Source organism: Quercus suber, unplaced genomic scaffold, assembly GCF_002906115.3.
Source record: "Quercus suber isolate HL8 unplaced genomic scaffold, Cork oak 2.0 scaffold_389, whole genome shotgun sequence".
NCBI lineage: Eukaryota > Viridiplantae > Streptophyta > Magnoliopsida > Fagales > Fagaceae > Quercus > Quercus suber.
The window spans coordinates 682,856-696,094 of NW_027069841.1; the positions used below are offsets into that span (position 1 = coordinate 682,856).

The window sequence follows — 13,239 nt, forward strand, 5'->3', positions numbered from 1 at the left end:
CCCAACCCGCTCCTTAAGAATGGAAAAGACCTGGTTTTTTGATCTCCCAATGAAAGACGAAAGTCTAAGATATCTTGAATGCCTTGAGTCTTGCATCGGCCCCAAAATGGCAAAATTTCATCCCTTGTGACCCTTTGAGTATTTGGGCTGAAAAACACCGAGGATTTATCGGTATTAATTTTTTGGCCTGAAGCATCCTCATATCTCCGGAAAATTTGTACAAGCTCCTGACATTCTTCAGGTTTAGCCTTGCAAAAGAGAATGCTATCATCGGCGAAGAAGTGATGAGTAATATTTGGGCAACCCCGAGAAATAGAAATGCCCGTAAGAGTGTGATTCCTTGCCGCCTCATAAATAATAGCTAAAAGGCCCTCCGCACAGAGAAGAAAAAGGCTCGGAGAGAGGGGGTCACCCTGACGAAGACCCCTAGAAGGGGTGATGTTTCCATGAGCCACCCCATTTACCAAAACAGAAAAGGAGACTGAAGTAATGCATTACATAATGAGACTCACCCATTTAGCGCAGACACCAAGCTTCTCCATAACCCTTTTAATAAAGCCCCACTCAACCTTATCAAAAGCCTTGCTCATATCAAGCTTGACGGCCATATAACCCTCATTACCAGCTGTTTTGTGATTTAGGTAGTGCATTAATTCAAAAGCCACCAACACATTGTCCGTAATGAGGCGGTCCGGGGTGAAAGCACTTTGGTTCTCAGAAATGATATGGGGGAGAAGGTTCTTAAGTCTGTTGGCCAAAGTTTTGGAGATAAGCTTGTAAATTACATTGCAAAGGCTTATAGGTCTAAAGTCAGTCATTTTCTTTGGGCTGCTTGTTTTTGGGATAAGGGAAATGTTGGTTTTATTGATTTCGGTCATAGGTAAGTTATTGTTGAGGACATTCAAGACCATGTTAGTAACACTATTCCCAACAATACTCCAATATTTCTGATAGAAGATAGCCGACATACCGTCAGGCCCAGGGGCTTTGGTGGGGTGAATTAGCTTAAGGGCAGTAGCCACTTCTTCTCTAGTTAAATCACGCGATAAGCTCTCATTCATATCCTCCGTCACCTTGGTAGGAATGGCATTAACTACATCTTCGATCCGGGTGGGGAAAGCAGTAGAATATATATTTTCAAAATAGTCTACAACTGCCCGGGCAATGATTTCCTTCTCATCACACCACCTGCCATGTTCATCCCATAAACCTAAGATTGTGTTTTGTTTACGTCTTTCCGAGGCATGGGCGTGGAAAAATTTTGTGTTCCTATCTCCCTCCCTTAGCCAATGTGCCTTGGCTCTTTGACCTCAATATAATTCCTCATCTTCTAACAGCTCATTCAGCACCCTTCTAAGGTTTCTAATCTCAGTGCTCAACTCACCATTTTTATCTTGCTGTGTAAGAGCGCTCAGGGTATTTCGTTTGGACTGTATTTTCTTAGGGATGTGACCATAAACCGTGGTGCTCCAACTAGATAATTCTGAGGCACAGCGCTTTAGGTTCTCCATAATACCTTCTGGTGTACTCAGATCCACCCCCATCCCCCAAGAAGATTCAATAATGTTCCTACATTCCTCATTCTTTGTCCACAGGGCTTCAAAGTGGAAGCGTTTGGCATTGGATACGCGGTGGGGAGGAGTATCAGTAAGGAGTAAAGCACAATGGTCAGACGTTGAGTCTACGAGATGGTAAACTCTCATCCCATCAAATTTCCCAAGCCATTCAGTGTTGGCAAGAGCTCTGTCTAGCCTCAATTGGATTCTATTCTCACCATCTTGCATATTGCACCAGGTGAAGTCAGCCCCTCTATAGCCCAAATCCATGAATTCACAAAAATTAACTACATTCCTAAAACCCTCCATTTGTTGTTGGGAACGAGTGACACCCCCTACGGTGAGTTTCCGGATGACCATAGAAGCCAGTAATCCTCCATTGAAAGTTTCCATCAGTCTCCCTGACAATTACATCTATATGATTTCCGGAATAGCTGTTGATATCCAAGTTAACATCCTGGGTCCACAACATAGCCACACCACCACTACGACCACTGCTAGGGACAATAAGGCCGTTTGCGAAACCAATTTTGTTTTTAATTTTCTCCATCCGTTTTATTTTTGACTTTGTCTCCATGAGGAAGACAATCTTAGGCTTCCAGCGTCGCACCAAATCGTGCAGCACTCTAACTGACCGGGGGTTCCCCAGCCCCCGGCAGTTCCAGCTTAGCGAATTCATTGCTCCCGGCGGTGCTGCAAAGCAGCCACCGCCGATCTCTCATCAAGGGTTGGGTGGAATGTACCTGCCTCTGTGCATCTTTTCTTAGAGCAGAGATTTTCCACTTCTTCCTCAAAAATTAGTTTCCCCGTGCGTTTAGAGCATACTGGTATTAGTTGCACTTCAGACTTCGAGTCTTTGGCTCTTCCTTTCTCCCGAGCTATTTTTTTCAATTGGACCTTAGCCTTGGGTTTTTTCTCTGATACTTGGCCCGTGCTTTTTGTCAAAGATCCCAGTTCGGGCTTACTAATAAAAACAGGCTAAGGAGTGGGCTTTAAGGGACTAGATACCTCCATAAAATCCTTTTCTTCTTGGAATTTCTGGCCCACAAGTGAAAATGTGTCTTCATTTGTCTTTGCTGGGCCCAAATCATTTGAGGGCACGGTAGGAGGGGTAAAAGAAGTAGCACATGCCATTGAATTTTCAGGGTCAGTTCGCCCCGCACGTGCAGGGTAGTCTCCATCCCTTAGGGTTTCTTCAACTTGTGTCTTCTCCGGCCTGGCGGTGCTGACCCTCTTAGTAGATCCCTTAGCTCTTTCCCCTGTATTTCCTGGACCAACCGTGCTTCCACCACCATTACTTCCATTACCGCCCTCCATCACTGAGGTAGAAGAATTTCTTGCCGTGGTGTGAGTATAGTCCTCCATTTCATTTCCATGACATCCTTCTCTGCCCCCATCACTGCTAGTGGACCTCGATTTATCCCTCATGGCTTTTGAGTTTCCATAAGCACGAAGCTAGTCACCATATTGCCTTGAAACATTTTGGGTATCCTTGCACTCATGGCAGCGTTTATCATCATGTCCCAGCCGACCACATAAAAAACAGAAAACGGGTAGCCTTTTGTACTTGAAACTAACCCAGAATCTCTCGCCGTCGGCACTTGCAACCCTTCCTCCATGTCTAAGTGGCTTATCCAGCTGAAGATCCACACGAATCCGCATGAATTTTGCTTGGTCCGAGTGCCCTGTTCTTCGGTCTGATTCGATGAAGTTTCCCAAACTATTACCGAGCTCCTTACCCACATCCAGGGACATATGCTCAAAAGGTAATCCCCAGATCTGGACCCAAAAAGGAGAGTGCGTGAAAGTGATATTTGAAACTGACAAACCTTTTCGCCATCTGCACAGCAGCAGAAGGTTATTTTCGAAGTTCCAAGGCCCATTTCGTTCAACCCATTGAAGATGGAATTCGGAGTTGAACTTGAACTGCAAAATGTTGTTTCCAACTTCCACGATCTGCAGATCTGAACCCATTTTCCACGCGGATCTCAACGTATTTTTTAAGGCCCTCTGATTCTGATGTCTATCGGTGAGAAGACGACCAAAGAGGCTCAGAGAGCATTCCTCTAACAGGTCCGCTCTACTCTTGGTTGTGATGGTGATTTCTTCCTCCTCCTCCTTGGTGAGGCGGAGGTTATGCAGTCCCTCAACCACTGAATATTCCATGCCAGTGTCAAGGGAGAGACAAGTGGTATAAAACCAAAGAGAAAACCCAGAAAAACGGAGAGGCAGGGAGGTAAGACTCGGCAGAGGTTTCAGCGAGAGAAAGGGGCTCCTACAGGGGAGAGAAAAATAGAAGTATGTTTTAAAAATTCATCACAAATATACGTAATTGGAAAAGTAGCATTACGTGTGTAGTACGGATATTAAATGTTTCTTTTTTAAAAGTTCATGTAATTATATACTCACTTGCAATTGTACATATATTCACTTACAATTATTAATATATACTCACTTACAATTAGTGTCCGTTTGGCTTGAACTTATAAACTCAACTTTTAACTTTTATATACAACTTTTAAAATCACATTTTTCCTCACTTTTTTGAAGTACAAATATACTTTAGCATAGTTTTAGCAATTTTTTTTTTAAAATAAAAAATCTAGATAAGTTCTTCCCAAACATACACTTATTATTGTGCCCTCTGACTATTGAGGGGATGAAGCATGACAATAGGTTGTGGCAATATTTGTGTTTAACTTTTTTTTGAGTCTGACAATTTAATAAAATAAAAAATAAAGCAGGGACACAACATTTTTACAATAAAATTTAGGTGTTAAACGATTAATGGTAAATAAAAAAGTAAAATTATTAATGAACTCATATGAATTTACCACCTAAATTTTGTTGTAAAATTATTGTGAAAATATTATTCGTTGCACCACTATTTTATAATATAAAAAATTTAAGGTTCTTTTTATATATAAAAAAAATAAATAAATAAGTTGATTATTTGTGTTTGACGTTGAATGCAACACGTTTCATTTAGAGTTTATTTTAATCTTTTACATTTAGTATCCCACTTTGAATCTTTGTCAGCAACAATAACTTACTAAGTTTGAGTTTAAAATGTGGGTTTTAGTTAGCTCTGTTGGGAAAACACAAAACTTGTCTTTGCCATGGAAATTTCAGTTGAGGTAAGAAGGTAACAAAGAATAAGTTGCTTCAAGTTGTTAGAACTTCCATAAGAGACTAATATCCTGCCCCTTTTTTTTTCCTTTTGTGTCAATGCATAGCCTACTAGTTTACCACTATCAACTTTTACAAGTACATTATAATAAAAAAACTTTTAAAATAACCTATAAGTAATCGAATACATTGGTGAGTAGGGGTGTCCACAGGTCGGGTTTGTGCCCGACCTGGACCCAACCCGAATTTTTCGGGTGGGTGAAAATCCAAACCGAAACTGACCTGTATTAATGGTCGGATCAGCCGGTTCGGTCCGTCGGTTTTGGGTAGGTTGTCGGTCGGTTTCGGGTTTTGAAGCCGGCGTCGATATTTCGTTGCCAGTGCCGATATTTTGCCGGATCGGTCAAGATCTGGCCGATTTTTGGCCGGATCGGTCAAGATCTGGCCGATTTTTGGCCGGATCGGTCAAGATCTGGCCGATTTTTGGCCGGATCCGTTGAATCTATACTAGATCTCAACGAAATCTTGCCGGATCTGGTGGATTTCATGTTGCTTTTCGTCAGAAAATCCAAAATATCACCGGATCTAGTGGATTGCAGTGGATTTCAAGAAGTTCTTTGTCAGAAAACCTTTGGATCTCGCCGGATTTTGTAGATTTTATGGTCGGGTTGGGTTGCTCGGGTTTTTGGGGAGGAAACCTGCCAGCCGAACCGAAGGGATCGGGTTCTGTGGGTGGCGACCCGCCGGCGACTATCGGATTGATCGGTTCGGGTGGTGGCCGGTCGGTTTCGGGCGGGTCCGACGGTTTGAGCGGGTCACCGGGTTGTCTGGACACCCCTACTGGTGAGCAGAGGAATTTTTGATACGGAACACCTAAAGATGGAAATCATTTTACAGTGACTTGGAAACATATTAGAACTTGAAAACATAACTTGTTACAAAAATTAAGGTACCCTGCAAAAGAATGCAACAAGGAATTGAGCAGAGAAACTAAAATGGAGATCCAATAAGAGGATGTATCAATTAAAAAAAAACTGACAAATCCATGCTTCTGTATGAGATTATTCAAATATCAGGTGTAGACATGAGAGATAGATATACAACAGTGACTTTGATTATGATATCTAAAACGAAGTAAAGGAAGCATGCAGGAATTGTAGATATCAGTAAAAGGAAACTCAAAAGTCACAATTTCTAATATTGTTTCTCAAGACATTATATCATAGGATTAATTAAACAAAGGAATTGTAGATATTCGTAAAAAGAAAGGACGCAAGCAAGCACTGAATCAAGATGTTAAATCTCATGTTGAAACATATTTTGCAATTTCATCTTTCAATTGGAGATGGAAAACCAAAATTTCCCCTTAAGAACAAAAAAGGATGAAAGGATAAAAATAAGAAGCACAATCAAAAGATTGTCTCCCACAATGATTCATTGGTGGCTTCCATTCTCAAAATTGAAATAAATAAAGGCATCAATTATGCATTAGTTTCCAACTTCCACCAAGTTTTCAAGCAACTAAGTCACCTGTAGATTCCCCAGGGCAACTGTCAGAATTACTTTCTATATTATAAATATGATTAAATGAATCTGTTTGTCATCAAGAGCTCCTTTGGCTTTGTGATTTCGTGGAGAAAAAGAGCTATTTTAAATGCAAAGGAAAAAAATTCGCATTTGGCTTTGAGTTTTGAAGAAATTGTATTTTTAAAACTGTGGAAAATGCGCATGAGAGCATCTCTTCAAGTCATAGCTCATGGGGTGCATTTTTAAAATCACAGTAGCAACACTTGTCACAGATTTTATGAAATACGTAATTGTGTTTTCAGATTTCATGTTTTCAAGTGAAGTAATTGTGTAAAAGAGATAAATTAACAAGCGGCCGGTAGTAGTACAAGAATTTGATTCTGGATTTCATAGTAGTTTCGTTTGAGAAAAGAACCTAAAAGAACTGATATTGTAACTTTTGATTCTCTCCTTGTAGACATTGAGAAGATGTACATTAGTCAAATATACTAGTGTCCAGGAAATTTTTCCTATCAGTGTAATAACATTTTCATAATTAAAAAAAAAAAAATTAATTCATATAGGAAGTTTTTTTTTTTGAGAAACATTAATTCATACGGGAACTTACCGGCCGAGTAGAACTGATATAGGTGGCTGACTACACGACTTGTAAACTTTTACATGCCTCCTTTGGTAGTATTAATTCGTAAATCGATGGGAAGCTTAATGAGAACATTGAGGTGACTGTAAATAACCCAATCAGACAGAATTATGAGCATCCAAGAAATCCTTTATTATTTTTCTCATCTTAGTTTTAATATTATTTTCAATATTTACAAAGAAAAATCATTTTCAAAATTAATAGAAAATTCTTTTTATTAATTTAGAATAAAAATTATTTGTCACCAAAAATTAAATTAAAAAGAAATGCAAGTAAAATCAAGAGCTAGTCAAGTAGAACAAATACCTGATTATCAAAGGGGGTTGCATAGCCTCTAGACCTTTGGCTTAGGGAATGAGTTCACCATCAATTTCTATGCAGGGGATGTGAGCAATCTTGCGCCACTCCTTCTACCTTTGCATTCATATCGTCAATGTAGGGCATTCTTTAATCCATAGGTGAGAAATGGTGGCAGGCAGCCCCTCCTCTGGCATGTGCTTCAGCTCAGGGCAGTCTATGATCCCCAATCGTTGAAGAGAGGTAAGGTGTTGAAGCCCTTTCTTGTCCAATGATCTCATATTTTGAAATCTAACAATGCTAAGTTGTGTAAGACTTGTAGGCAGTAAATCCTCATCTGGAAAGGACTCCACATCCCGGCAATCACCAGCAATATTAGACAATAATAATAATGTAAGCTTGAGAAAATACATGCTGTTTCTGTTACGTGTATCCTCCCCCTCACATGGGGGTGGACCCCACATATACTACCTCGTCAAGCTCAACTGACCAATGCCATAAAATAACCCCTTTGCCTCGAACATAGATTTTGAAGTAAAATTCCAGACATTAGGCCTTTTGTATTGCCAACAATATCCATGGTCTCTGTATTGAAGTGCACGGAGATATTTGGATTGTTGTACAGTCTGAAACATTCAAGATAATCAACCTGTTAAGCAAACATTCAGGTCAGGGAGTTGAAAACTCACGTACAAGTTGTTCATTAGTACATAATTCACCAGCAAAAAGGCAGCCAACAGAAGAAAAAAAAAATGACCATCACAAACTGAAGCTTTCTAGCCGCTACTAAGAAATTCACAGTGGCATTATAATTAGTGTCAAGGCAGAGGGTCATTGCAAGTCCCACAAGACACTTGTAAAATAGGTTTAAACAATGGCATAAATGAGATTTAACATTCTTTGAAGTGGCTCCCAGTAGAGAATTTAAATGATAGAAATTATTGCATGGCAATTTAGGTAAAAATATGAACGTCCACTGGTGAGCATCACAATAAAGATTGTGTAAGAAATGTTGTTATAAGCAAGACTACCTTCCTGCACGTTACAATGCACTACCATCTGCTACATGCCATATTAAGTTAGAAAGTACCAAAATCAATCATGTAAACAATAGAGAAATTATAGGGTGATATACTATAATCTAACTGGTGTTATTTGATGCCCCAACCGCATAGGTATCAATAAACTACAATGTCCCTCTTTTTATAATCCTTGCACCCAGTGCCAGTAGCGCAATTATCGATGGGTACACTTAAATCCTAAAGTGTCAAAATTGATCTCTATCAAAAAAAAAAAAAAAAAAAGAATGTTAAATTTGATCTCCCCACCCCCTCTTTTTTTTTTTTTTATAAATAATATATTAAGAATATGTTTAGAGAAAAATGACACACCAATGATTATAGGCTACTGGTTATGATGTTTGGGAATAATGAGTGTCATTTTTCAAATCCTTCTGACTTCGATTTCTCAACAAGAATTACTTTAACCTCCACCACTATCATGTTAATTATTGAATTTTATATTGTTAGAATTCACTCTAATATTGTCCATATCAAAATTGAAGAACATAAATGCAATCCCACAAAAATTATTGGAAAATAGTTTGAGGAGATAACATGAAACGACCAATTGGGTCGTTTGAATTAATTGGGTCGGGTTTGAATTAAAATAATAATAACAACCTAAAATTTTGATTAATTTTGATTTTATCTTTAAAAGTTTCAAATATATATATATATATATATAATACCCAAATTTTACGTTTCATTACGATTTGCTGCTCCCTTACAAAGTTACAAAGTTAAGTACGAGATTGGCAACCCAATCACATCTTCTATATTTGCATATTATTTTGATTAATAGTAGGGTTGTTTGTAAACCAAGTTATTTATGAACAGTTGAACTCTGCTCGGAAAAATGCTTATTTATATTTGTTTGTTTAGCAAACAAGTCAAATTCTAGATTAAGTTTAAACTCAATTATTAAATGAATCAAGCTCAAATATAATAATTTGTTTGTGAATATGAGAGCTTGATTTATTTATGTTAATTATATATATATATATATATATATAATTGTTTTAAAATATATTGATATATACTTGAATTGAATTGCATAAGTTTTTAAATAGATTTGTATGATATAAATGATCAATTTGTAGAAAAATTCGGAAGGTGTTGTTTTATATGGATTTTGAAGAACATGACATACTTTCTATTTACATTTTGGTCTTCTTGATGAACTGGGTCTTGCTGTCTTCCAAGAATCCCTGTTTCTAGTAATTTTAGGTCCATTGTATTCTAAAGCTTTTCCTTGTATAATAGGGAATTAGCAAAGAAAAAAAGAGGGGGTGGGGAGATCAAATTTAACATTTTTTTTTTTTTTTGGATAGAGATCAATTTTGACACTTTAGGATTTAAGTGTACCCATCGATAATTGCGCTACTGGCACTGGGTGCAAGGATTATAAAAAGAGGGACATTGTAGTCTATTGATACCTATGCGGTTGGGGCATCAAATAACACCAGTTAGATTATAGTATATCACCCTTGAATTTCTCTGTTGTTGACATGATTGATTTTGGTCATTTCTAACTTAATATAGCATGTAGCAGACGGTAGTGCATTATAATGTGCAGGAAGGTAGTCTTGCTTATAACAACATTTCTTACACAATCTTTATTGTGATGCTCACCAATGAACGTTCATATTTTTACCTAAATTGCCATGCAATAATTTCTATCATTTAAATTCTTTACTAGGAACCACTTCAAAGAATGTTAAATCTCATTTATGCCATTGTTTAAACTTACATTACAAGTGTCTTGTGGGACTTGCAATGACCCTCTGCCTTGACACTAATTATAATGCCACTGTGAATTTCTTAGTAGCGGCTAATAAGTTTCAGTTTGTGATGGTCATATTTTTTTTTCTTCTGTTGGCTGCCTTCTTGCTGGTGAATTATGTACTAATGAAAAACTTGTATGTGAGTTTTCAACTCCCTGACCTGAATGTTTGCTTAACAGGTTGATTATCTTGAATGTTTCAAGCGTACAACAATCCAAATATCACCGTGCACTTCAATACAGAGACCATGGATATTGTTAGCAATACAAAAGGCCAGATGTCTGGAATTTTACTTCAAAATCTGTGTTTGAGGCAAAGGGGTTATTTCATGGTATTGGTCATTCGCCGAATTGCCAGTCGTTGGAAGGCCAAGTTGAGATTGACGAGGTGGTATATGTGGGGTCTACCCCATGTGAGGGGGAGGATACATGCAACAGAAATAGCATGTATTTTCTTGAGCTTACATCATTATTATTGTCTAATATTGCTGGTGATTGCCGGGATGTGGAGTCCTTTCCAGATGAGGATTTACTGTCTACAAGTCTTACACAACTTAGCATTGTTAGATTTCAAAATTTGAGATCATTGGACAAGAAAGGGCTTCAACACCTTACCTCTAATCAACGATTGGGGATCATAGGCTGCCCTGAGCTGAAGCACATGCCAGAGGAGGGGCTGCTTGTCTCCATTTCTCACCTACGGATCAAAGAATGCCCTACATTGACGATATGAATGCAAAGGAAGAAGGAGTGGCGCAAGATTGCTCACATCCCCTGCATAGAAATTGATGGTGAACTTATTCCCTAAGCCAAAAGTCTAGAGGCTATGCAACNTGTAAAGTGTTTGCAGATCCTTGGAGCCATTGGGGCAAAACTTCCAACTTAGGTAAACCCCCAATTATCAATTTCTGGAGGCTCAACTTGAGATCTTGATTGTCTTCTCCCTCCATCTCCATCAAACTAAGCTCTTTACAATTTATAATTGCCAAGGTCTCTAGGGCAGCTAGGTGTTTGATACTGAGTGACAAAGTGGTCAAACTTGGACATTCTACAACAAACAATGTTCGAAGATTGGTGAGGCACCCCTTCGTCCCTTCAAATAGACATTTTAGATTCTCACAATAACTTATAGACAAAAATCGAAGAGAATCCAAGCAACCTACTGCCTTCTTCGACAAGCAGGTATGCTTTATTGTAACAACCAAAAACCTAAGGCTGATTATGTCCCTTATACATTTGGGCAACCGTTCAAGATTGCTACAACCACCAAGCACTAAAGTTTGCAAACTGTGTAACTTGCAAATGGAATCTGGAAGTTGCTTGATTTTGCAATTTTCTGTTAGGTCGAGATATCTCAAACGTTTCAAACTTCCGATAGAATTTGGCAACACCTCAAAGGATGATTTGCTCAAATCAAGCACCCGCAAGTACTTAAATCTTGAGATACATGCTTTAAGGATGGACAGGGGTTGCTCTATTTTGAAAATAATAGTCTGAACTTTGCTCAACCTCTTTAATTGGGTTGTAACTTCTTGCCCACTTTCCAAAATTGACAGATGACAAAATTTTGCAGCAAGGGTGGATGTCTTGGTCACTACCGAACACTCACCTTTGGCAATTGAGATTGCAAGATCATGGACAATATCGTGCATTTTAAAGGTATAAACGGGCAAAAATTCCCCTTGATCAACATCTTGAAAAAAAGATCTTGACAGCAACTCCTTGATATACAAGTCACCAACATCTTCCAACTCTTGACTTTCATTGGCAGAGGATTGAAGAATTCCATGTGCCATCCAAAATTGAATCAATTGAAGATTATTGAAGTCATAATCCTTTGGAAAAAGGGAACAAAAGGCAAAGCACTGCTTCAAGTGAAATGGCAATTGAGTATAACTGAGCTTCAATGCAGGTAAGATGTTACCCTCCTTTTGTTCTAAATTCCATATCTCGTTATCCCTCACAAATTTCCACTCTCGTTCATCAACTTTCGAATAAAGTAGGCTGGCTAAAATCTTTACTGCCAATGGAACTCCTTTACATTTTTCAATAATTTCTTTTCCAATTCTTAAGAGGTTTGGATATTGTTTTTCTTCTCCTTCCTTAAATGCCAATTTTACAAACAAAGACAAACAAAGCTCTGGGGATAAAACATCTAAATTGTATGTGGGAACAGTACCCATAATAGTAGCAACCTTGCTATTCCGTGTTGTCACTATAATTTTACTTCCATTGCAACCACCAAGTAATAAATTTTCCAATTCAATCCACTTATTACAATCTTCATTCCAAACATCATCTAGGACAAGTAGAAATTGCTTGTCTTTTAAAAGTTCCCTTAATCTTTCTTGCAATGTATCCAAACCCATTTTCTCATCAAATGCCACCTTCGCAGATTTAAGCATTTCTATTATCAACCTCGTAATATCAAAATCCTTAGACACACACACCCACATTCTCAATTCAAAATGACTCCCTACCCGTTCATCATTGTATGCCAACTTGGCAAGTGTGGTCTTCCCCAAACCTCCAATACCAACTATAGGAATTACATTGACATTTCTTCTATCATCTGGCTTCATCAAAATACGTATGATCTTTTCTTTGTCATCATCCCTAACCGATGACATTAGAAGGATGAGCAAAGGAGTGGGTCATTTCTCTCCTGTGTATTATTATCTTCCTTTCTTCAAGTCCTTGGGCAAGGTTGAATTTATCCTTATCAGCTGCAATATCATCTACCCTCTCCCTAATACCCTTGATTTTATGTGCAATTTCAAAACGAAATACAAGTGGATTAGAGCCAGAAAAGAAATAACGCACCTTTTTGCTAGTGCTCCAATATCTTTTCATCACTTCCTTCTGCAGGACTCGATACTGAAATTCATCCAGCACATTCTCGACATCATTAAGAGCATCTTTGAGCTCCCCTAGCCAAGTCCTCAGCATCCCATCACTTTCTTGCTTCTCCTCAGCTTGACAGAGTACAGCTTTAATGGATGAGACTGTGCGCTCAAGCCTTTTCAGATCACTTTGGACGCCCCATGCTGAGCTGATCTCTTGGAAATTATGGGATCCAAGCTGCTCTAGGACCTTCCCTGCGACACCATAGACAATTTCAGCCATGTTCTGGTGTTCGTGGTGGGGGAATGGTAAGGAAGGTGATTGTGAAGTGAATCAAAGCGTTTTAAAACTTAGCAGTTGTTTTTATCACAGAAATTCCGAGAGGGCAGATATAATTGCAAC

At 38.5% G+C, this 13,239-nt stretch overlaps 2 protein-coding genes across 2 annotated transcripts in view; both read right to left on the reverse strand.

Moving 5' to 3' along the window:
* Window positions 1-13,239, reverse strand: part of LOC112003746 (disease resistance protein RGA2) — a 38,395-nt gene that overhangs the window by 12,755 nt on the left and 12,401 nt on the right. The gene's annotated exons all lie outside the window — the stretch shown is intronic.
* Window positions 10,818-12,853, reverse strand: LOC112003747 (putative disease resistance protein RGA1). Its single transcript, XM_024035954.2, has one exon. It carries the CDS (start codon window positions 12,621-12,623, stop codon window positions 10,818-10,820), a length of 1,806 nt encoding a protein of 601 aa, XP_023891722.2. The 5' UTR covers window positions 12,624-12,853.